Here is a 26,214-nt window from a genome sequence, read left to right on the forward strand (position 1 = left end):
ACCAGTTCCTGCAGGAACATTGTAGACAGAAACATTTTTACATATGTAAGTATTGTGACGACCAGTTTGTTACGTTTGAATTAAAAGTGGAACATGAAAATAGTCATGTTTTTTTTATTAGCATTATCCCGGTCATTTAAAGCGTTCTCCGCCTTCTTGTTCCTAGTTTCCAGCTTCGTCGAGCGTGCTATTCGCCAAGATGAAGGTTCCTTTCCGACATTGCCTTCTGAATTCGGTAATGCGACAAAGGCGACCATTTATAAAGCTGAACGTGCAATCGAGAAACATTGCATTCAACTTCATACAAATTTATAAATAACTTTGAAAAACTCTTGATACAAGAAAAAAAAACCGCTAAACGTCGTAAAAATGAGTGGCACATACAATATTCCAGCTACAAAAGATCTGATATGAATATTACGTGGCGCGAAAATAAATTTTCATTTTGATGCAAAACAAAATTCTAGTTTTATTTTATAAGATTTTTCCATAATATTTGCTAAATTTGAAGTAAACGCGCCACAAAAGTGTTTCAAAAGTCAAACTGTATCAAATTTACTCTTTTGTGGAGCGTTTTATTTCAAATTAAGCAAATATTATGGAAAAATCTTTTAAAACAAAACTAGAATTTTGTCTTGCAACAAAATGGAAATAGATTTTCGCGCCACGTAATATTCATATCAGATCTTTTGTAGCTGGAATATTGTATGCGCCAATCATTTTTACGGCGTTTAGCGGTTTTTTTGTTCTTGTGTTAATTATGTACATGTACTGGGGACTATTACTCAATTATCTACCAAAAATAATTCAGACAAAAATATTTTCAAAAAATATTTAAAATAAAAATTTAACTGTCATTTAGAAAACGCCTCAATCTAATTTAACACTCGATGTAGTTGCCAAATTAACAGTAACTAGCCTGAATATTGTTTATTTGTGTTTTTCTGTCTCACCTGCCCGTGGTCATTACAAAAACCAAAAAAGTTGTTGGTGTTCCAATCTATTATTTACAAATAATTTCAATTTACCAGCAGCGAGGAAATTCTCTTTAAAAGTAAGCTTGTTTATTTATAATATTTGTTAACACATTAAGCTTTTGAATTTTTTATTTTTTAGCTTGTTTACAAATTTATTTCCTAAGGTGTTGATAGAATGTCAATTCTGTGAAAGGCAATTTAATACAGCAGCCAATTTCATAGAGCACTCTTTTGCCCATCATGTGTTGGTCTTGTAGGTACTGCTCACTCCAGTTCCCTTCTGAGGATGAACGATGTACCCACGAAACTCAAGTCCATTTAGTGCAATGTCAATTTTGTACAAGGTTTTTTAGAGACCAAAGCCACATGCGCGCTCATTGTGAATCCGCCCACTTTTTGTGCCAGTTTTGCGACGAATGGTTCCTAAACGACCAGGATAAAAACCAACACGTGACCAACGTCCATTACACCTTTACATGTTCACTTTGCCCGGAACGATTTAGAAATGAGTACTCTCTAGAATCCCATCGCAACATTTTCCATTATTTTAAGTGTTTCTGGTGCTCTGAATGGTTTACTTCTCGTTTGGAAAGGTTCGAGCATGATAAGGACGTCCATGTGACAGTACCGTGTCCTCATTGTGACAGATATTTCAGAAACCACCAGTTCCTGCAGGAACATTGTAGACAGAAGCATTTTTACATATGTAAGTATTGTGACGACCGGTTTGTTACGTTTGAACTAAAAGTGGAACATGAAAATAGTCATGTTTTTTTATTAGCATCATCCCGGTTATTTGTAGCGTTCTCCTCCTTCTTGTTCCTAGTTTCCAGCTTCGTCGGGCGTGTTATTCGGCAAGATGAAGGTTCCTTTCCGACATTGCCTTCTGAATTCCGCCTAGCCAGGATTGTTTCGGCCTTCCTCTGTGTCTTCTTTCCCCTGGCATCCATGTTAAAATTTGTTTTCGTCCATTCTTTCTACATGACCATAACAGATCAACTGTCTCCTTTGAATTTCATCTATGGTAGTTGATTTGACTTCCATTATATGTACTCCAGGGAAATAAGCAAAATACATAGACCATGTTTGAGACACTCAAATATCCAAGTAGCTGACTACTTTTTTAGTTATTGTAGACCTATAGGAAGAAATCCTACCTGTTTTTTGCCTAGAGTTCGCGTCCGTTTTTTAATTATTAACAATTTAGTTCAAAAAACGCGTTTTTTTTTTAGATTTTTTGGACCCCATTAAAAAGCTAAATAGTTGACGTAAAATTACAAAATTTAATTTTTTAGAACATTGAAAAACCTTCAAAATGCAGGTTTTTGAAAAATAAAAAGTTTATTTGTTGCTTCGTAAACTACAGAATAAGTAAAAATCGTTATTTGTTAATAAATTTTACGAAAACTAACTTAGAACTTTAGTGTTTTACTCTAGGTTATTTAGACCAGGAAGGATCTGTGAAAAAAAGTCTATTTTTGGATGTGCGAGGTGACATTTTTGCAGATAAAGTTAGGTGACAACTTCAACAATAATAATTGACTTATATTATTGACAATATTGATAAATATTGACAATAATAATAACCGAAATACAGGGTGTCAAAGTTAAACTTTTATTTTATTTATTTTTGAATATTTCCTGACAGGCATGGAACAACAACACGAAATTTGGTAAGTGGTACTGGTATTGTACAATCTACTAAATTACCTATGTTAAACAAACGTTTCTGGCTACTGCCAGAGGCGTACGACGGGGTAACGTGAATGGTTGACCCTTCCCAAATTCTACGCCACTGGCGAAATTGCTATTTTAGTGCAATTTTTTGATTCTCCAATACTTTCTATGTAAAAAACATACTATTTATTCGTAACTATAAAGCCATTAGTTTTTGAGATATTTGAAGCTAAAAACGAAGGAGCATAGTACATTAATCAAAATAAGTGTGCCTTTTCATTTTTAACTTCAAATATCTCGAAAACTAATGACTTTATCGTTACGAATGAAGAGTATGTTATTTGCATAGAAAGTATTGGAGAATCTAAAAATTATGCTAAAATAGCAGTTTCATCAGTAGTGTAGAATTTGGGAAGGGTCAACCATTCACTTTCCTCTGTCGTACGCCTCTGGTAGTAGCAAGAAACGATTATTTAACATAATTTAGTAGGGTGTACAGTGCCGACACTTTCTGCCAAGTATCACACGGATATGTCAATTTATTTTGGAGTATTCTTTTTTTAATAATTTATTCTTTGTTTAAAACTTTAAGAAATATGTGTGCCCGGTACTATAAAACTATTTGACATATCCTTATGATACTTGGCAGAAAATGTAGGTAGGTACTGTACACCATACTAAATTATGTTAAATAATCGTTTCTGGTTAATACCAGAGGCGTACGATAGGGGAAAGTGAATGGTTGACCCTTCCCAAATTCTACGCCACTGATGAAATTGCTATTTTAGCATAATTTTTAGATTCTCCAATACTTTCTATGCAAATAATATACTCATCATTCTTAACGGTTAAGTCATTAGTTTTCGAGATATTTGAAGTTAAAAGTGAAAAGGCACACTTATTTTCATTAATATATTATGCTCCTTAGTTTTTAGCTTCAAATATCTCGAAAACTAATGGCTTTATCGTTAAGAATAAATAGGATGTTATTTACATAGAAAGTATTGGAGAATCAAAAAATTGCACTAAAATAGCAATTCCGCCAGTGGCGTAGAATTTGGGAAGGGTACACCATTCACGTTCCCCCGTCGTACGCCTCTGGTCGTAGCCCGAAACGTTTGTTTATCATAATTAAGTAGGGTGAGCAGTACCAGCACCACTTACCAAATTTCGTGTTGTTCCCCCATGCCTGTCAGGAAATATTCAAAAATAAATAAAATAAAAGTTGAACTTTGACACCCTGTATTTCGGTTATTATCAACTTCTGTACTAAGGTAAGTTAGCTTAAATCGCCCTATTTTAACCTCAGGAATATAAGGTTAAGCTATGGTCCATTCTTTACCAAACACCCTGTATATATTCCTCACAGTTCTTGATTGTTTTATGTTCGCTGACCATGAGATCTTCTGATTCATTCCTGATGCATAAATATTGTGTTTTGATTCTATTTACAGAGGCAGAAAGGCCCCATTCTTCATATGTTTGAAATAACCGTCTCGTCATGAATTCTAAATCTTCCTTGTCTGCTGCCACTACGACTTAGTCGTCCACGTCCACAAAATGTAGATTATACAATATTGTATCATCGTCAAATTGGATTCCCATCCCTGAACAAGATCCTCTCCAGTGTTTTAGTGTTTCATTTAAATATATCTTGAATAGTATTGGAGAAAGGCAGCATTCTTATCGTATAGTACGTTCTTTAACGGTAAAATATTGCAAAACATCTAAATTTTAAAGAACCGCTTGGATTGACGTGAAATTTGGCATACACATAACTAACAAGTCAAAGAAAAAAGTGATATTGTGCCGATATGTGCTTTTGCTCCGGGGGTGGTTTTCACCCCCTCTTGGGGTTGAAAAAATATTCGTCCAAATTAAGTCCGGAAATGGATAAACTGACTAAATTTAAGTAACTTTTGTTTTATAGAGTTTTTTCACTAAGTCAATACTTTTCGAGTTATTTGCCAGTGAATATGTTCATTTTTTCAACATAATGACCACACTTTTAGACGGTTTTTCGCAAATAACTCAAATAGTAAGTATTTTGTCGAAAAAACGTGCTTAGCAAAAATATAGCCTGTAAAAAATTTAAAAAAAATGGTGTATATATCACGTCTCTATGCCTAGTAGAAGCAGAGTTATAGCTAATTAAAAATAGGTTCATATTCGTCAACTTAAAAAATGGAATACTTTAACGTGAAATAAGCAAAAATGGAGCACATACCGGTGAAAACTCATTACAATTTATTTAAAGTGTTTAAAAAAGCATCATTTTTGTTTAATAAAAAAGTTTCTAGCATTAAAAGTAAACAAGTTACGCTCAAAATAAAGTTAGTCCCTTTTTTTGGTAAAAAAATCGGAAAAATTACCCCCTAATTAGTATCTCAAATGAACTTAATCGTTACGACTTCACAAGTTTCTTGACTCGTGTATGTATTGTTTATAATATGATTTGTAAGTGTCATAGGTTCAAAGTCCTTATTTTTGAAAGGGCTGTAGTTAAAAGGGGTTGAACGAGTCACTGATCACGAATGTATGCAAATTTACAAACACCAAATCTTAGTCAATTTTTGTCTAACAGAAAAACAAAAAAATACATGATATTTAGAAAAGCAATGCTGAGTTTTTTTGTTTTTCGGGATTTTTGGTATCTCTAACAATTTTTAAGTTATTTTGAAAAAAGCATATTTTTCAAAATTAAAATATTTTAAAATTTTACTTTAAAACCAAATTTTTCCAAAAATAAGCACTTTTAATCGATGAAACTTACAGATTTTTTTTTTTTTTTTTTTTTTTTTTATTTGTGACTTTAGCACTTAGCTATTTAGCCAGATACAACTTGATAATAATTAATACTAATACAAAAAAACTATTAAACCTAATACAAATGATTAAAAAGAAAAACATATTATTCTAATTTACTTAATACTAAATAAAAAAGTGTCTATCTATACCTACTATTGCAAACAGATCAAAATAGTCAAAAGAAAAAAAAACCTCTTAAAAATTACTAAAAGACATTACTATAAATAGGGAAAAGGAGGGAAAATAAACAATTGGGTAAAAAAAAGGTTAACGAGATTGGCTAAAATTGATTACAGACATACATTTGTACTATGTATAAATTTGATTAGACAATCATATACTCTTTTGTCATTAGTAGCCAATAGGTTATTTATTTGGTACGGAGGAAATATTTGCAGCGTTTGCAAGCTGCTTAAAAGAGTTCCTGTATGCTGAATATATTTGGAACAGTTAAAAAAGATATGATTAAGATCTCCTTGTTCTTGACATGTTTCACATAAGTCTGAATTGTAAATTTTGATTTTAGCAAGATGAGTAGGATAACAAGCATGACCAAATCTCAATCTTATTAAGGTTGTTATATATTTACGGATGTTACTAAATTTCTTAAACCATCTCGAATTTGGAATTTGTGGTTGTATATAAATATATTGTGTTGTTGAATGGTTACAAAAAGTTTGCCAATAAGTTTTCCAACGATCTATTTGATTTATTTTAGAGATACAAAAAGTGTCAGGAATACAAATTCTCTCCTCTGGTACAATTTCAGCTGAAGAGGTTATTGCAGCTTTAGCTAAAGAATCAACATGCTCATTATATTTTATACCAACATGAGCTTTTACCCAAATAAAATTAGTAGTTTTATTTTTATTTTTAAGCTTGACAAGCATGTTCTTAATTTGGTAAATGAAAGGATTAGAATTATAATTGGGTAATTTTGAATTTTTGAGAGATAATAAAACTGACAATGAATCGGATATTATTAACACTGAATTATTGTTTAAACTATCGAAATATATCAAGGATTCAAGAATTGCAATTGCTTCTGCACTAAAAATTGAGCAATTAGAAGGTAATTTGAACATTTTTTCTGTTGACTTAGATGGAATGTAGAAAGCACATCCGGTCCCTTCCGATGTTTTGGATGCATCTGTATAGATTACAGTTGCTTTGGGCCATTTGTCTATACAGGAATTCAAGATGCATGAATCTAATAATGAACTATTATAATATGTAGGTATATGTATATCAGGTTCATAAAAAAATGCGAAATAGTCGTTAGTATCAAGGTTGTTGATATTGTTGATATACTTATTGTTGCACATGGTTCTAAAGGCTGTACACAGGGTTGGTGTATTTTTATGAGTCCAGTAACTGTTTGTTAGATCATCTGTGTTTAGTGAGCTTATGCTAGAATATAATGAATTATTGATACATGCAATTTTCACAACAAATTGTTCACTCAGATAATCTCTTCTAAAATTCAAGGGAGGTTCTAAAGCTTCAACATGCAATGGTGCTATTGGAGTAGACTTCATTGCTCCCATACAGATACGTAGAACAGTACGTTGAAATACATCAATTTTATTTAAAATTTGTTTACTTGCTGATCCATAAAGTATACATCCATAGTCCAGAATAGATCTGATGTAAGATTTGTAAAATAGTAAAGCTGTTTCTACATCAGCTCCCCACCAAGTTTTAGAAATGGATTTTAAAAAGTTTAGACCTTTATTGCTTTTGTCAAGCATATACTCGATGTGTAATTTCCAAGTTAGCTTTTGATCTAGAAACATGCCTAGATACTTTATTGACTTGCAGAAATTTAAAGTTTGGCCATTTAATAAAATAGTATTTGTGTTAGGAATATTATGTTGTGAAAAAATACACACATTAGATTTACTAGTGGATAAATTAAAACCATTTTCACAAAACCATTTTGAGAAATATTCATGTAATTTTCTTAAGATTGTAAGGGAGGGTTCATATTTTGTCCTTTCTGTATATATGAGGAAGTCATCCGCATATTGGATTGTTTTGTAAGTAATACTTGGTGCATTAAGGCTATGAAAATCAGCCGTATACAAATTAAAAAGAAAAGGGCTTAAGACTGATCCCTGAGGTAATCCCCAACTATTATAACGTGGTCCAAGAAGTTCATTTTTATGGTTTCTAACGTATAGGCGTCTATCAGTGTAGAAATTAAGAATAGTTTGTGCTAGTTTTATGGGTATTTGAAACTGATTGATCATTTTGTCTTTTAATCGAGGTAAACACACACTGTCATAAGCGCCTTCTATATCTAGTGATAAAGTAGGCAAATAATTATTTCTAGAAAAATTACCCTGTATGTCCGCTACAAGTGTAGCTAAAGCATCTAAAGCTCCACATCCTCGTCTGTATCCAAATTGATTGTTTGGTAGTAACTTTTTAGTATGGACCCACCATTCTAGTCTGTTTTTTAACATACGTTCCAAAGTTTTAAATACACACGAAAAAAGAGAAATGGGTCGATAAGATTCGGCTGAATTTGGATCTTTTGTAGGCTTTAGAATCGGAATAACAATTATGTCTTTAAAAATATTTACGTCAGAATTGTCTTGAACTATACGATTAAAAAGGTCCAATAGAAAATGTTTTGTTACTTCTGGAAGGTTTAAAAGCATGGAGTATTTGATATGATCGTATCCTGGACTATTATCTTTACGATTATTTATAGCGAAAATTAGTTCATTGTAAGTAAAAGGTTTTAAGAGAAAATGATTTTTATCAGCTGGGGTTGATGCTATGGAGCTGGGAATTATTTGAGGGTTCGCAGTTGGGGGTGCAACTTTAATAAGAAAGTCATCCATCCATTTCTGATCTAAAGATTTTATGTTTGATAGCGGTTTTCTGTAAAGTTTTTTAGCTTGATTCCAAAGAGTTGTAGCGGATGTATTTTTATTGAGCGAAGAGACCCATTCAATCCAATGCTTTTTGGCTATACTTTATAATGTTTTTTTGGTTCTAGCTGCAATCTCCTGATATTGAACATAATTTTCAAAATTACTTTTTTTCTTGTAATTTATTAGAGCCAATTTTCGTTGTTTGATAATATTGTCACAATCAATATTCCACCAAGGGGGTGGGTGCCTTTTACATTTATAAGGTTTATATTGGGGTATAGCTGCTCCCGCAGCCGTATTTATATTATTTATGAAGAAGGAGTACTTATCAATTAGATTATCCGAGTGAAAATTGTTTGTATCGTGTAAATTTTGAATAGTAGAGGTATATAACGCCCAATTGGCTTTTTTAATATTCCATTTATTTTTAGGAGATATTTCATTTTCATTAATTGCAAAAAGAAGTTCTATAGATATGACATAGTGATTTGATCCTAGAGTGTCAGGAATGACATTCCAAGATGTCTTGTTAACCAATTCAGGTGAACAAAAAGTTACATCGACAGCCGAATCTTGTTGATCAGGACGTCTCAAAATTGTAGGTTCGCCATTATTTAAAACTGTTAAATTTAAATCATCTGCGACATTTATAAGTTGTGACCCTATGGTATCATTATTACGACAACCCCATATAGAGTGGTGTGCATTAAAGTCACCACCTATAATTAAAGGACCCTCAAATTGTTCAAAAATTTTAGTCCAATCGTCATATTTTGTTTGTATTTTTGGAGGTTTATAAATAGATAAAAAATTTAACAATAAAGTTCCATATTTAACTTGGATAGCACACACTAAAATATTTTCATTGTAATTTATATTGATTTTATGTTCAACAAAACGAAGAGATTTGTGTACCAAAATTGCCACACCAGCGTAGCCATCGTTTCTGTCATTGCGGACTATATTGTAACCACTAAAACTATATTTTTGATTTCTTTTGAACCAAGTTTCACTTATAATAGCAATGTCAATATTTTTATCATAAAGAAATTGTACCAGACTATTTTTGTTAGCTATAGCAGAACGTGCATTCCATTGCATTATATTTAAATTGCGTGTTTTGGGCATTTTATTGGTTTTTCAAAGTATCCTCCAATACCTGTTCTATGCTACTTGTAATTAATTTAATATCAATAGGTTGTCTATTGTTACTTGAAAGAATTTTATTTAAAAAATCCACGATAAAAATGGATAGGTTGCTAGCTATACTACTCTTCTTGGTTTCCAAACAAGCGTAGTTTGGTTTATTTGAATTTATCGGCAAAGGTTGTGAAGGTCCAAAGGAGAATGGAAATAATGGTTAATGGATAGGTGACTGGATAGTGGGAGAGTTTGATTTTCTCTTCTTTTTCATTGGAGGACTAAAGCTTACAGGATTGGGTTGGGAAAGGAAATTATTTTGATTGCAATTGGTATTTTTAGGAATTTGATTAGGTTGTGATAATGACATACGATGGTTGTTAGGAAGAACAGGAAAATTTTGGTCATAATTTGTTAGCGGTGAAAAAGAGTTGTGATTTACTAGACTGGATAAGGAGTTTTCAGAAATTTCTTTAGCTTCTTTAAAGGAGGTTTTTCGCTGTATCATTATATTTTTAATTTTTTTTTGATTATCGTAAGAGGGACACTTTTTTGAGATAGAAACATGATCTTTGCTTTTACAGTGTATACAAAAAGTTAAATTTTTATCACAATTATGTTTATCGTCTTTAATTTCTCCACAATTGATACACTTTTCTTCAGTACTGTTACACTGCTTAGATACATGCCCAAATTTAAAACATTTGAAGCATTGGATCACTCTTCCTACAAATTGTTCGACAGGAAAAAAGACTCTATTAAAAGCTACTCGATCAGGTAAAATATTCCCCTCAAAAGTAACAACAATAGTTTTTTTTGGTACAAATTCAACTGTTCTGTCTTCTTTTTGGACTTTTCTATTTAATCTGTAGATATTAGTGACGCGTGAGTGTGATTCTATATTTTCCATAAGATAGTTGATATCGTAACGAGTATCAACATCTCTTACTAACCCTTTAATTTCAAGTAAGTGATTTGGAATAAATGCTTTTAAATTTTCTGACTTTAGGAGGGGATGTTTAACTAAATTATTTGCTTCTAATAATGATTTTAATAAAACCTTAATCCGGTTTCGGCCTATACTCTTAATTTCCAAAATATTATTAAGTTTAAATTTTTTAAAAAGGATATGGGCAACTGTCATTGCATGCAATTTTCCTACATTATTTTCAGTGCTTTCTATGTATACCCAAATATTTTGTACATTGTACTTATCTGAAAGAATATTGAAAGTTTTCGGTTCCAACTGCTTTGTTTTCTGGAGGTTACTATCACTTGGATTATTACTAGTAACACTTGAAATTAAAATACTGTTATCCATATCAGCATCTGTCGTCACAAAAGACGTCGGTTGTGTAGTTTTGTCCCCCATCGGGGACCGATATTTATTAGTTGTCAGAATACACTTGTCTTCTTAATTAACTTTTCACTAAAATTTTAAAGTTTACCTATATAAATAGGTATACAATTTTATTCACTGACAAAAACTGTTACTTTTTCAACTCGTATGAAAGTTTAAATAATACTTTTTGAGCTAAAAATGTTAATTTTTACTAAGAGTAGATTTTACTTCGTACTATCAGTTTGAAGTTTAAAACGTCAATGAAACTTACAGATAATATAAACACAATATAAGTAAAATAATTTGTGGAGCGGTAACGATTAATTTCATTTAAGTTGCTAATTAGGGGGTGGTCTTCCCGATTTTTTTTTGCCAAAACAAACTTTATTTTGAGCGTAACTTGTTTAAATTTAATGCTAGAAACTTTTTATAAAAAACTGAAATAAAGCTTTTTTAAAACACTTTAAAAAAGTTATAATGGGTTTTCCCCAAAATGTGTTTAATTTTTTGGATATTTCACTTCGAAATAGTTTATTTGAAATTTGGTGAATATGAATCTATTTTTCATTGGCTATAACTCTGGTTCTACGAGGTCCAGAGACCTAACGCGTACACTATTTTTTTTTACTTTTTCACAGGCTATACAACAAATAAAACAAAACTACTCATACAAACCAGATCAAATAGACCGGCGCAACAACACTTTATTGACGATATAGAACAAGTGAATAGATTCACGTACCTAGGAATGGATCTGGTCACAAGCAATGAAGAAGAACAGGAAATAAATAGAAGGCTTGTGCTGGCAAATAAAGGCTATTTCTCGATTGGCCACATATTCAAATCGCGAGACGTACACCGGAAAACAAAACTCCGGGTCTATAAAACAATAATCAGGCCCATAATAAGTTATGGCTGTGAAACCTGGGTGCTGACACAGAAATCTGATAATGCATTAGATGTGCTTGAGAGAAAAATATTACGTAGTATACTGGGCCCAATAAGTTAAAATAACAACTGGCGAATTAGATATAATAGAGAAATATACGAGCAATATAGCGAACCAACTCTAGCACAATACACTAAACTGCAGAGATTACGGTGGGCAGGGCACGTGGTCCGCATGCATGAGAATAGAATCCCCAGAAAATTGCTAAATGCAAGAATGCACCTGTTGGAAGACCTAAAAAGAGATGGGAAGACGAAGTCGATGAGGATGCCAGGAACATCCTGGGACTTCCTGGGAACGCGTTCATGGAAAAGAACAGCGGTAAATCTAAATGATTGGAGAAGCTTGTTGAAGGAGGCCAAGGCTCGATTTGGGCTGTAGTGCCATTGGATGGATGAAACTCTGGTTCTACGAGGTCCAGAGGCCTAACGCGTACACCATTTTATTTTTACTTTTTTACAGGCTCTATATTTTTGCTAAGAACATTTTTTTTCGACAAGATAATTACTTTTTTAGTTAGTTGCGAAAAACAATCTAAAAATGTAGTTATTTTCTTGAAAAATGAACATATTCACTCGCAAATAACTCGAAAAGTGTTGATTTGACGAAAAAGCTCTATAAAACAAAAGTTACTTAAAATTAGTCAGTTTATCCATTTCCAGACTTATTTTGGACATATATTTCTTCACCTCCAGGGCAAAAGCACACATCGGCACAATATCAATTTTTTTCTTTGACATATAAGCTATGCGTATGCCAAATTTCATGTCAATCCAAGCGGTTCTTTAAAATTTAGAGCAAAAACCGTGAAAGAATGTACTAGTAACCCTTTTGCTACTGGAAATTCTACTAATAAGGTGTTTAGTTTAATTTTTGAAAAATTTTTAAATATCCTCATTGTATACCACTTTTATAGAGATCGACGAAATGCAGGAAAACCGTAAGCTTCAAAACCGATTCGAGTGCTTATATTGTGATGAATGGTTTGTAACAGACGAAGACAGAAATCTCCATAACCGATCAAAGCATATGAAAAGCAGCTGTATGTATTGCGACGAACTTTTCCTAACTGAGGAAGAATGTCATAGACACAACTTCGATGAACATTATTTTCCATGTAGGCACTGTGGTGACTGGTTTACGGATGAAGAAGAGAGAGAAGATCACGAAAAAGAGCATTTGGTGGTTGATTGTCCACATTGCAAGGAAAGTTTTCCAGATGTAAGTCACATGGAGTATCATTGTTATCATGCACATAATTTCCGTTGCTTGTACTGTTCTTCTTCTTTCTTAACTCGTAGAGAAAAAGATGCACATGTTCTTAAAGTACACCTTATAGCCAACTGTCCGTATTGTGAAAACTCTTATGCTTCTAGGGCTCTAGTGATGGAGCATTGCGATGAGAAACACTACTTTCCTTGTAATTACTGTTTACTATGCTTTCCTACTGATGAAGAGAGAAACAATCATAGATTTAGTCATTTTAGTATTAAATGTCCACATTGTACGAGATTTTTCAGAAAAAAAGAGCATATGAAAGGACATTGCCGAGAGCATCATAATTTGTAATCCTTACTTGTTTTGTATTTTCCAATTTTCTATTGGCTCTACTCGTATTAGCTATGAAATGTCTTAAAAAACTTTCAGTCCGTGAAATATTTTTGTGCTCTTTAAAATACAACCTTGCTTTGAGCCTTGGTTATCTTTACATGGATAAAAAATTTTTTATTCCTGATACAGCTTAGAAAATCTTCATTTGTTTTTACACCCTATATGGCTTCTCATATTCTTACAAAACGGTCTGGAAATCTTAAAAATCTCATGTCTTCCCTTGTAAACAACTTTATAGTCCGTTCGCTAAACTCAGACTCAACTGGCTAGTGATTTAAGCTAGTAATTTTGCCAATTTGATAAAATTGCCAAAAAAATCATTACTAAATAGTTAATAATTACTAAATATTTAGTAATTTTGCAAATTTTGTCAAAATTGGCAAAAAACAAAAAAGTTACGTACTAAAATCATTAGCCATTTGCGTCTGAGTTTAGCGAACCGACTATATCATTGAGGTGGCTTTAATTTGTAGATATATTCATTTTTAGATGTTTTCGACAAAACTTTATTGTTATTTCAAGAGAATCTTTAACATATTCATTTCATTTCATTTCAGTCTTTACTAACTTGAATCTGGTAAATATTTAACAAGGATCTTATTAGCTACCTTGTTCGTCTATCTTAAGGGGAACGGAGCAAAATGCAAAATTTTGACGCATGTCAAATCTTTCAATGTGTTTTAAATCTATTAATTTTTTGGAATCTTAAGAGAACTAATAAGTATTTTTGAAACACTTAAACGCAAAATGAAAGACTACTTTATTACCGAGGGTCGAAAGTCCTTTAGAATAAATAAAAAGTTTCTTTTGAATGAAATATTTGCAATTAAAAATCACATTAAATTTTCTCTTTTATTTTCACCTCTGTAACTTATTAAAATACACATTATAGAAGTTTTCATGGACCTTAGGCCCTCGGTAATAATGTAATCTTTTATTCTGCCTTTAAATTTTTCAAAAATATTTATTAGTTTTCTCAGGATTCGAAAAAAATGAATACACTTAAAACACATTGAAAATTTTGACATGCGTCAAAATTTTGCATTTTGCTCCATTCCCCTTAAGTGTTTGAGCGCTTTAATATATTTTTTAAAGTTTGTTTTTTTGGTTTTTAAGTGCTTTTAGAATGCCTTTAACATACCATAAGTTCCTGCCAATTTTCTGTTTTATATTTTCTTGATTGCTATTTGTACCTCTGTATGTACCTTTGTAGATACATCTTTGTCATTGTCAATATCGAGGGGTTCGAGCGAAAACCCGATAAATGCCAAAATTATGAAATCCGGTATTTTTATTTCTGCGGTATTAAAAACACGTCTCCTACCACTGATAAATGTTATTATTTGATATTAACATTTTTGAGCACAATAACTAATAAAAATCAACCATGGTAAAAACCGTTAACTGGTATTTTTAAATATCAGCAAACCGATATATAACTTTACTAATTAAAATACTTTGTTGTAAACATATTTATAATATAATTTTCCGGTAAAATAATTTATTTTCTTTTTCCTGTGTAAAGTTACTAATTTTATTAGAAATATTTCTGAGTTAAAAACTGATAATTAATTTTATCGGAGACAAATATTACAAAATTGTCAATTTTGAAAAACTATGTTCATGCGAAAACCCAATAAATAATTTTAGACTATGATAGTTTATTAAATTTCAGTACACTTTTTTCCTGCGAAAACCCAATAAAACATGGGGTAAATTGGAAATTTATTATTAAGAACAAAAAGACGGTTAGAATGGGGCCCATATTTATAACAAAATCAGGGCTTCAAAGGTACCACAGCAAATCAATAGTAGTAAATTTAAATTTAATTGTACTAAAAAGTTGTCTGAAGACTATAGACACAAACTCTGTAGAAATTACTGGAGTCTAGTAGTAGTATACTCTAGAAAATGTTTTATTTTGTACAATATAACTGTCAATATGAGAAGATATTGGTTTGAATTAAAAAAACTACTCTGCACCATAAAAGAAAAAAAAACAAATCAAATTTATTGGATATCAAATTTAAAAACCGGTAATAAGATCGTAGATCGAATTCCAGATTTAATGATGGGAGAACAATTGGAAGAAGAAGACATTTTACCTTTTTATTTTCAAAAAAGAATGTAGATTAATTTTTTTTTTGTTGGAGTAATATACAGTTAAATCTTATTTTATAATTAAAAAAATTAAAAATAAAAACCAATAAAACCAAATGTTATACTCATTCAACGAGGTAAAACCCGATAAATATCACGTTTTATTATTTTTTGTAAATACGTTTTTATAAATTAAACTTACAATAAATTATTCTAACTAAACATTAAATTCTCTACCATTTGGCTATAACAAATGTTTGATTAAACTTCCTATGATGATTTGAAATCTTCTTCAAACTTCCTAAAATCTTTAATCGCGATTATCTCGAAACAATGTTTTTGTTAGTTATCAGGTTTTCGCTCGAACCCCTCGATATATACGTTACTTTAATCTTATTCTTCGGTATATACATCGGTGTCATTGTACAGATTATTTAAATGTTCTGTCCAGATTTCGGGTTTTAGAGTGATTGTTTGAATTTTCTTATTTATTTTCTCCTTTCTTCCTCTTAGCATATTCCATGCCTGCTTTTGACCTCCATACATGCCATGCTCAATTTCTACTGACAATATTTCCCAGTAGGTCTCCAGGTCTTTGTTGCTCATATATCTTACGCAGGCATCTCATTTTTTCTTGCTGCTATCTTGACTGAATATAGAAACCACGGTTTATTGTTTTTTGGTCTGCATACAGTAGGAAAAATGAAAGAATACCCATGAACGAACATATTATAAAACACGCTGTATTTGCCTGTCACCGTGTCACACAAAAAATTGGCCAGCGCAAGTACATGTAATAATTATTGTTACTTGTACTTGCACTGGACAATTTTCTTTGTGACACGGTGACAGGAAAATACAGCGTGTTTTATATGTTCGTTCATGGGTATTCTTTCATTTTTCTGACTGTATTTGTGTTGATTGTTTTTTGTCTTATTGCCTCCGTGTAGTTGTAACGCTGTATATTTCTCTTATGTAATTCCGGACTATGTTTTCTTCCATTGGTCTTTAATGGAAGATGGTATAACTTTAATTTTTTCAGTTTTTTTATTTTTGAATAGTTTTAGTACTATATTATGATGTATTGAGGATTTTCCAGTCCACGAAACACTTCGGTTCTTTCCACAATGCAGTCTTTCTTTGAAGAATCGTTTTCTATATTTAATTTTGTAACTGTCTCTCTTTACAACAGTTAAAAAAATTGTTTTGGCCTTAGAATAGCTTGAAAATGTTCATTTACTTTTTTACTTTCTTAAGATATCTACAAAAGTCGTTTTGTCTGATTATATTATTTGTGAATATTGTTGCAATAAACATTAAATTTTCCTCACAATAAAACACTGAAAACTTTTGTTTTCTATACTTCCACAAAATTTATTATTTACAACTATGTGACTACAGCTGTTTCGGCAGAGTGCCTTTCTCAAGTGATTTAGATTACTATGGGTTTGTCTTTTTAAAGTCTTTTAACTGAAGAGGTTGAGGAGTGGGGAGCTGTTTGTCTCGAGTTGGTCATTCAGAATTATATCTGTATTTTTCAGTTATTAATTTCTATAGATTCTAAAAAAGATAGCTTAAGGCCTTTATTTTGGATATGCAGAATTTGAAACTCTTCACTGAAAGAATGATTATGATCTAGAAAGTGTCTGTTTTTCTATTGTTGAAAGCCCTTTTGTGTTCTGCTATCCGTTTGTCAAAAGTTCTGCCAGTTTCGCCGATGTACGTTTTCGGACAGTCACCACAAGTTAGTTTGTACACACCACTCTGTAGTTGCTTTCTCTTTCGGCTTTTATTGTTTTTAATATATTTGCTTAAGTTGTTGTTAATTCTGAAAACTGGTATTATTCCTTTCTTTTTTATGTATCTGGCTATTTTTGTTGTTATCTTGACAGTATATGTGAGAGAGCAGAAGGTACTGGGTTCTTTCTGTGGTGGTGGATACACTAATTTCAGGGCTTTCTTATGGAGTTTTTGATTTAAAATTTTCTTCACTGTTTGTTCGTTATAGCCGTTGTTTACTGCTATTTGTTTAATGATGTTTAGTTCTATCTCGAAGTTATTTTTTGTCATGGGAATTTCTGTCAGTCTATGTATCATGCTATGGTAGGCTGCTAATTTGTGTTGTGTAGGATGGGATGATGAATTGTGTACACAACACAAATTAGCAGCCTACCATAGCATGATACATAGACTGACAGAAATTCCCATGACAAAAAATAACTTCGAGATAGAACTAAACATCATTAAACAAATAGCAGTAAACAACGGCTATAACGAACAAACAGTTAACAAAATTTTAAATCAAAAACTCCATAAGAAACCCTGAAATTAGTGTATCCACCACCACAGAAAGAACCTGCTCTCTCACATATACTGGCAAGATAACAACAAAAATAGCCAGATACATAAAAAAGAAAGCAATAATACCAGCTTTCAGAACTAACAACAACTTAAGCAAATATATTAAGAACAATAAAAGCCGAAAGAGAAAGCAACTACAGAGTGGTGTGTACAAACTAACTTGTGGTGACTGTCCGAAAACGTACATCGGCCAAACTGGCAGAACTTTTGACAAACGGATAGCAGAACACAAAAGGGCTTTCAACAATAGAAAAACAGACACTTCTACATATGCACTTCACCTTTAGATCATAATCATTCTTTCAATGAAGAGTTTCAAATTCTGCATATCCAAATTAAAGGCCTTAAGCTATCTTTTTTAGAATCTATGGAAATTAATAAACTGAAAAATACAGATATAATTCTGAATGACCAACTCGAGACAAACAGCTCCCCACTCCTCAACCTCTTCAGTTAGAGACTTAAAAAGGCAAACACATTGTAAATTATATCACTTGAGAAAGGCACTCTGCTGAAACAGCTGTAGTCACATAGTTGTAAATAATAAATTTTGTGGAAGTATAGAAAACAAAAGTTTTCAGTGTTTTATTGTGAGATAAAATGAACTTCCATCAAGTAACGGTCGAATCCATCAATTATTAAATTTTCCAAAAAATCTGCATTTTTTGTTTTCTTTGAATTTATGGTGTATGAGTTTTAAGATGTCCCTCGGCATAAATTAATGTCATATGTGTTCCTTCATTTTAAGCAAATGTTTTTTGTTATTTGAAGAACTCTTCTCTTCACACATTTGTCTATTAAGTTTTACTTTTTTATGTTCCATTTCAATTGTTGTTGTTTCCTGCGAAACTCCTTTTTTTTCATGGTTTGTTTTCTCATTTTATCGTGAAAGTATACAAGTTGTGGGCTAAATGTGTCTTGGTATGTGCTTGATTTATTTTTATATGTTTTTGGATGTATCTTAACATTTTAAAGTTTTTGAGTCTCTTTTACATATTATCTCAAAAGTCTTCGTTGTTTTCCATCGTTGTTCAAGCACTATGTATTGGTACTAGACCTTTTTGAAAATTTGTGGTACTGATATTTTAACAAGAGTTGAAGCTCTATGTTTTATTCGTTTATCTTGTTTCGTTTTTTAAAAATAGTATGGCCCGGAAAGAGATTTTGGACTTTCATTTTAAAAGTTGTTGAAAGTGTTGCTGTATTTTTTAACATGGTAAAAACAATAATTCAACAAAAGCATATGTAATATATCAATTATTATATAAAATTTGTTACATGTCACAGAAATTGATAAAGTATCTATATAAAAATTACATATAATCCAGGAAATAAAGTTTTTCACAGGGCATCGCAATAGTCAACCAATTTTTTTTAAGAGACATACAGTAGAAACATTTTATCTTCATTAATTTTAATTGTTTATAAATTTCGTAAAAATTTAAATTTACTCTTTTGTGATTGCTACCAAAGGGAGATTTGTAGTGGGTAAAAAACCCTCAAAATTTGCAGTGGGTAAAATACACTCAAAATTTTAGCTCGGTCCATCAATTAGTTTGTTTATTCCAGAGGTAATTTTTTTGTAATAATAGGTTTTAGGCCCACAGTTAAAAAAAATATTTTTTCACGTTGGAAAGCTGAAATTTTACACGAATTAAAAAAACTTATTCTATGACCATTAGGAAGAATTAGGGATAAGATTAAGTGTGAAAATTAGGTTGAGATGAATATTAGACCGTGTTTAGCAGGATCCCAGAAAGCTCAGAAAGCAGATCTTCAGAAAGCTCTTAGGAGCTTTCACAGTATGTATTTATATTTCCTATTGCTTTCTCTAGTTTCTTCTTGTACAGCTCATGATTTCTTCGTATTTTCCTCTAATCCGCCTATTACTTTGTTTCCATTTTCCTTGCTTTTCATTGGTCTCCTTTCAACAGTTGTTCGAAATGTTCCCTCCATATTTCCATTATATCCTTGTCGTCGGTTAACAGTTATCCATTTTTGATTATTTGTCTTAGCTTTATTTCTTTTTTTCCTCGTTTTTCAGTGTTCTCTCAAACACAATTTTACCTATTCTTTAATGTTTTCTTTCAGTTTTTCTTTTTCTCATTTTTGACTTTTTCTTTTTAACTTTTATTCTCTATATTTTGCATCTTTTATATGTTTGTTAAGTTTTGTCTTTTATTGTAACTCATTCCCCGATGTCTTCTTTTCTTTTATTTCGATTTTTCTCCTCTTTATTCCAAAATGATATTCGTTTCTATTTTCCATTATTTCTTGTGATCCCATATACCAGTTTTACTGTATTTATCATAGCATTTCTAAATTTTCATCATTCTTCTTCTACTATTTCTGTCATTTCTCCTTCTTTGTCCATTTCCTTTCTTAACTCCGTATCCTTGCCCTCTGTCCTTTTTATTCAGAGGCGTAGCTACCGCCGTATCAGCCGTATCAATTATACGGGGCCCCCGACATTCAGGGGCCCCAGAGCGGCATGTCAAAACAAAATTCCATTAAAAAAATTGAACAAAATATTCTAGAATTATTTCACTATTAAAACGCTTTGAAATAGTTTATGTTGTTTGGATATCGACATTTTCGTGTAATGGATTCTTTATCCATATAAACTATATTTTTGTACAGGTAGGTACCTGTTTATTTTCTGCCTCTCGTCATTATATAACAGCAGAGCTTTTTTGTTTTCAAGCTACTTTTTATTGTCTATTCGTAGTTGAATAGTTGGCTGTGTCTGAGATATTGTATAATGTATTGCCAAATTGCAATTTTTGTAATCGCTTTTGTAATCGCGTGTATTTTCGTGTAATATGTTCTTTAACTATACATTGTATTTTTAGGTATATACCGGTCGCTCGCCGTTAAAGAACAGAGTTCCTTTATTTACGCTCATTTTCAATGTTCATTCACCCTTGGCTTGAAAAAACTGAATTTGTTTTAAAACAACTCAACAATTCAAATCTATTTTTCGATTTTGATTTATTAGAGTTTATTAGGTTAATTATTATTATTATCTATTTTTGGGTGTTACACGCAGAACTTATTAGTTCTAAGGTTGTATTATACAATTTGCAATTTATTTAAATTTTCCAATATACAGGGTGTTTCATTAATAATTGGAAATAATTTAACTGTAGATTCCTCGGCTCAAAGTATTAAGATTTAACCCAAATAATCTAGTCCGAAAATGCTTCCTAAAGGAGCTAGAGCTCTTTGAAGAAGGGGTCTTTTAATTAGTTTTTTTTAAATACCTCCAAAACGCTTCTATTTAGAGAAACGAAAACTGATACGCTTATTTATCTTCCAGAGGTAAATCGACTGCATGAATTGCGAATTACTATTAGTATCGGTCATAGGGGTCCGTTTTCGGTAGGGCAACGATTATTTTATAGCATATTTTTTTAAAACTTTTAAACCTTTTTGATAGTGGATTAGTAAATTTTGTAATAAAAGGTACTCTTGCTTTAAGCCTAGAATACACCGTTTTCTAGAAATGTCCATTTGAAAATTTTGTGTTTTTTTTTAATTTGAAAAAAAAATTTAAAAAAAAAAACTAAAAAAAACGAAAATTGTTACGTTTATGCCAAAGAGGAATCATTTTCATTAATTGCGAATTTCTAGTACCGGTCATATGCGTCCCTTTTGGGTAGGTCAACGGTTATTTTAATCTCATCATTTTTTTGTGTCTTTAATTTTGAAGCATTTTTGACACTAGATACGAAGTATTCTAGTACTTAAAGTTACTCTTACTTTAGGTCGGTAAATACACCGTTTTTTTTTTAAATTTTGTTCAAAATCAAGAAATGAAAAATTTTCAAATCTATTTTTCTAGAAAATGGTGTATGGTACCGACTTAAAATAAGAGTAACTTTTGGTACTATAATACCTCACAATTTGATAATTCAGTGTCAAAAATGCTTAAAAGTTAAAGAGCAAAAAGTTATGCGATAAAATAACTGTTGCCCTACCCAAAGAGGACCCATATGACCGGTACTAGAAATTCGCAATTTATGAAATCGGTTTATCTATGGAAGATAAATAGACTTACCAGTTTTCGTTTTTCTAAATATAAGTGTTCTAGAGGTATTTGAAAAACGAATTAAAAGACACCATCTTCAAAGAGCTTCAGCTTCCTTAACCGTAATATTTTGAGCCCAGGAATCTTCAGTTAAAATATTTTCAATTATTAATGAAACACCCTGTATTGTTTTATTTCATTATCTTTTATTTTGTAATATTGACGATTTATGTAATTTCAGTAAATTGTATTTGTTATTTTTTTTCTACTCTTTGTAAGCTTTGTCCAAAAAATTATAAAATTTTCAGTGACGATAAAGCATATTTCGATTCTATTATATACAAGCGTTTTTGCTTCTTTTGTTGAACATTTTTTTAGAACTATGCCATATCAGTGGTGGAAAAGGGCCCCGCGATAAACTTTGATATGGGGCCCCTGTGGGGCTAGCTACGCCACTGTTTTTATTCCTATTATTTTGCTGTTAAACGTAGTTATCAAAAGGTAGTAGTCACTGCCTACTTCATGGTTTCTTTTCACCTTTACGTCTCTTATCCAGCTCCTCTCTGTTTTTTTGTACTCTAGTATAGTCAATAACTGATCATTCGTTTCTTGATATGATTACATTGAATGTTAATGTAGTATTTCATTTTAAGGTTGCCGATGGACCACCAGGTGTTCAGAAATCAGAAATTTTACAGGTGTGTGAAGAAGTTGATCGACTCTCTCACCAATTAATCATCCTTTGTGCCCAACGTTTGTTCAATTCTCCTCAAGGCCAAGACGTAGCTAGGAAACTTTCCCAAAATTACATGAGTTTAAAGAAAAAATTAACCAGCTGTAGTGAATAGAGTAGTCGAAGGTTTCATTGATATCGTTACTGCCTTAAAACAATCCACAGAGGCAGCTCTAGCTCCTCTTGTGATCTTTTGAATTTTTTTTGTTGGAAATGTATATTCATGATCATCGTATTATTGTCTAAACAGAATTCAAGTAATAGTTTTCCATTATTGTTGATTTTATCCTGTGCATGGTTCTGTAAAATCGTTCCATTTTTCTACTTTTTTCCCACTCTAGCATTAATATCTTATGTGACTACTATTCTCATTCTTTTCATTTTTATCACCCATCTCTAAATCTACTCTCTTTCCTTACCATGCACGCTACCCCTGGCTGCGCTCTCTCTTGTTTTTCTATTCTACTATATATTACTAAATTTTAGTTTACCAATATGGCGGTTCTTCTTCCTTTTCTTTTTGCTTCTGTTATAGATACTACTTACATCTTCTTATATTCCATTTTTCCCCAGTTCTTTTTTTTTTCGTTTATACCTCGTTCACTCCATGTTTCCAGTTTTAAACTGGCCTTCTTGTTTGTCTCTATGTTTCCCCTTAAATGTAGTTTTTTCTGTCTGTCTTATCATTTCTATGTTCACTTATCTTTTCTATTTTCTATTACTGATTTGTTGAAATAGCTATAGCACTTTATTGTTTGTAGCTTTTTTTATCATATTTGTCTTTTGGTTTCATTTCCATCATGTGTTTTCTGTAATTATAAATCAATAACCTTTATCTTTAAAGTAAGGCTAAGTAGGTACGTTTCTTAGTCAGCCTAATTAGTTGCGAATTAAAGATATCTCTACATTTTACCAAATCGTTGCAAAATAACTTTGTTTCTTTTAGATTCGTGTAAAAATTGTCAGCTTTTCAAGCATGAAAAAATATTTCGACTACGGGTATTGTTATTCCAATTGTTTTTAAGCTTTTTTAAGATTTTTGATAATTTTTTTTGTAAATGATGAAATTGTTGCTGATGTAAGCACATGCTTAATATGTTAGGGTATACTCACTAATACTCACAATCTTATTGAAGGTGTTTATTTAAAACAGTTTGTGGGCGACCGGTTTCGGAATTCAAAATTTATATGTCATCGTAAAGCCCTTAAAGAAACTGAATAAGCTAAAAAAGTAATATACGTTTCAATACAGTTGCCGTAGGTTACATTTTAAGTTTAACAACAGTTAATAAGTTACCAAAGGTGTTCAAATCGACCAGTGCCAATCTGATGTTAACTGTTATGGTTAGTATATGATATAATGTAGTATATAATATTAATAAGAGTATTGGTACTTACATATCAGTACAGTATAAAATGTGATGTTAAATTGGAAGCCCATGTGTCTTCGTCGATTTCAAACTCATGTAAGTTTGTACCATATATCATAAATCTTACCTTTCGTTCGTATTCTACTCTCTTGCAATATTGACTCCAACAATAAATTGAAGAGTACTGTGGACAGCAGATCTTCCTGCTTTAATCCCCTTTTAACTTTCTTGTTAGGCTTCCTTCTATCCTTACTCATAAAGATATATAATACCAACATCTGGTCAAACATCTGATTTTTGCGATGTCCTGAACATGGTTAAACCTTGCTTATTTCCCTGGAGTAATATTATCACCAATTATTTCTCTACCACTACAGAAGTAAACTTGTTCAAAAGCTGTATTGATCAAAATATGATTTGTAAAAAAATGTTCTTTAAGTTAGGCATTAAATGTAATTTTAATATAAGTTTTAATCTGTTTGTAGTGACTTTTTAAATTACTCACCAAGTTACAATAATAAAGTAAAGTAATTATTAGTTCAAGTGTAGTATGTAGGTACAAGGAAGATCCTCAAAGTAAGCAGAACATCAAATAGCGTATAAAACTGCGTTTATTTTCAAACAAAACCTGTTTTTCTTTTAATTAAAACGCTGTCAGGGTTGTTAAATAGCAACAATATTTTGTTGTATTGTAAAAATTATTTAAAGCATTTAAATTAATATTTAGCATTAGCATAGGCTTCGGTTGGTAATAATTATAGATATTTTTTTACTAGTCATTATAAAAAATTTGGGTAGAAAAAACTATGCTTCTTCGCATATGTCCTTATGCCTTTCAGCTTCGAATTGTTTACTGCTTATCCATACCTTCTGCACTTACTGATTTCAGGTCTTCAATAGTATTTTTTTCTCTTTTTTTGTCCAATTGTATTCTACCTGTCTATTTGTTTTTTCCTTTTCTCTTTGTTTCTGATATAGTTAAAAACTATAAATTTATTATAATTTACTATAATAGCCGTATACTCTCGACCTTACTTAGTCCATTTCGCCAGTGAGCCCTATGCGTTGGTGCCATCATCATCTACACCATCCTTCCATCTATGTTTTGGCCTACATTTTCGTCAACTTTCCACTGCCTGTCATATAAGGATTTGTCTAGGAGGGGTGTTCTGCTGTGGTCTTGCTAGTCGTGCCCATTTGTGTTTATACGTCCATGTTCCCATCTTAGTCTTTCTATTTTTATCAGGGATATCACGTTTTTACCACCAGATAAAATATATGTTTGTATTTGTGGTATTACCTCCTTCTAGAAATACTGTGGCGTATGTTTACAACACCACTATTGTTATACAGTGATGAGCGCGCAAAATAACGCAAAAGATGGAAACAATAATACATTGTGCAATAAAAAGAGATGAAACTAGTAGAGGTACAAATTATCGATATATAACGTATAAATTAACATTATATTACATAGTTTCCCACCTTTAAACGTCTGTGACAGGAGTATTTTACAAAAATTTTCTGTCACAGTAACAGTTGTCATACTCCTCCTATAAGTTTAAAGGCGGGAAAGTATGTAATGTAAATTTATACGTTTATATCGATAATTTCCACCTCTACTAGTTTCATCTCTTTTTATTTCACAATGTATTATGTTTTCCGTCTTTTGCGTTATTTTGCCGGTTATTAGCGCGCGCTTATCACTGTATATACTATTGACAGATGTCAAACAATACAGCACACTTTCAAAACAGCAATTTTTTAAAACTTGGTGCTGCTGACTGTTGTAATCGTCAAATTAATCAAGTAGTCCAAAGATCTACCTTCTATTCGCCGTTGAACAATAAATACTTTATTTAGTTTAGAATACGAAGTAAAAACTTGTAAATATTTTTAATATAATCATTTTTTGATTTTGATTAGATTGGGGAATTAGATTCAGGGTATTTTGTATCGATGATAAGTGTAAATGACATATTTTAATAAATTTTTAGTAAATGGCATCAATAGTCTTTTTTATTTATGTGAGATTGGAAATATTCTAAAGATCATAGCAGGTGAATCGTATCTTAGTCAAGTAATGAAGCTACAAATAGAACAAAACCTCGCAATTTTTACATAATGAATCGATTTGCTTGAAAATTTGAGAATAAGTAGTGGATAGTTCAAGGATCAAAATCTATATGATGCTGAAAGGCGCTTTTACCATGGGGGTGGTTTTTGTATTA

General features: G+C 31.5%; 1 protein-coding gene across 1 annotated transcript; it reads left to right on the plus strand.

Annotated features, from left to right (window-relative positions):
* The first annotated feature begins 1,107 nt into the window (after positions 1-1,107).
* Positions 1,108-25,989, plus strand: LOC114340042 (oocyte zinc finger protein XlCOF10-like). The gene is made up of 3 exons (XM_050655670.1): positions 1,108-1,683; positions 12,695-12,999; positions 22,534-25,989. The coding sequence occupies exons 2-3, from the start codon at positions 12,706-12,708 to the stop codon at positions 22,726-22,728; spliced, it is 489 nt and encodes a 162-aa protein (XP_050511627.1). The 5' UTR covers positions 1,108-1,683; positions 12,695-12,705; the 3' UTR covers positions 22,729-25,989.
* The last annotated feature ends 225 nt before the right edge of the window (positions 25,990-26,214 follow it).

Source organism: Diabrotica virgifera, chromosome 7 (genome assembly GCF_917563875.1).
Source record: "Diabrotica virgifera virgifera chromosome 7, PGI_DIABVI_V3a".
In the NCBI taxonomy this organism is placed as follows: Eukaryota; Metazoa; Arthropoda; class Insecta; order Coleoptera; family Chrysomelidae; genus Diabrotica; species Diabrotica virgifera.

Bases quoted from the DNA above. Each gene is read 5' to 3' on its own strand.
- LOC114340042 (XM_050655670.1), top strand. From the start codon at position 12,706: ATGCAGGAAAACCGTAAGCTTCAAAACCGATTCGAGTGCTTATATTGT. The intron at 13,000-22,533 runs GTAAGTCACATG...TTTCATTTTAAG, and splicing joins GCAAGGAAAGTTTTCCAGAT to GTTGCCGATGGACCACCAGG.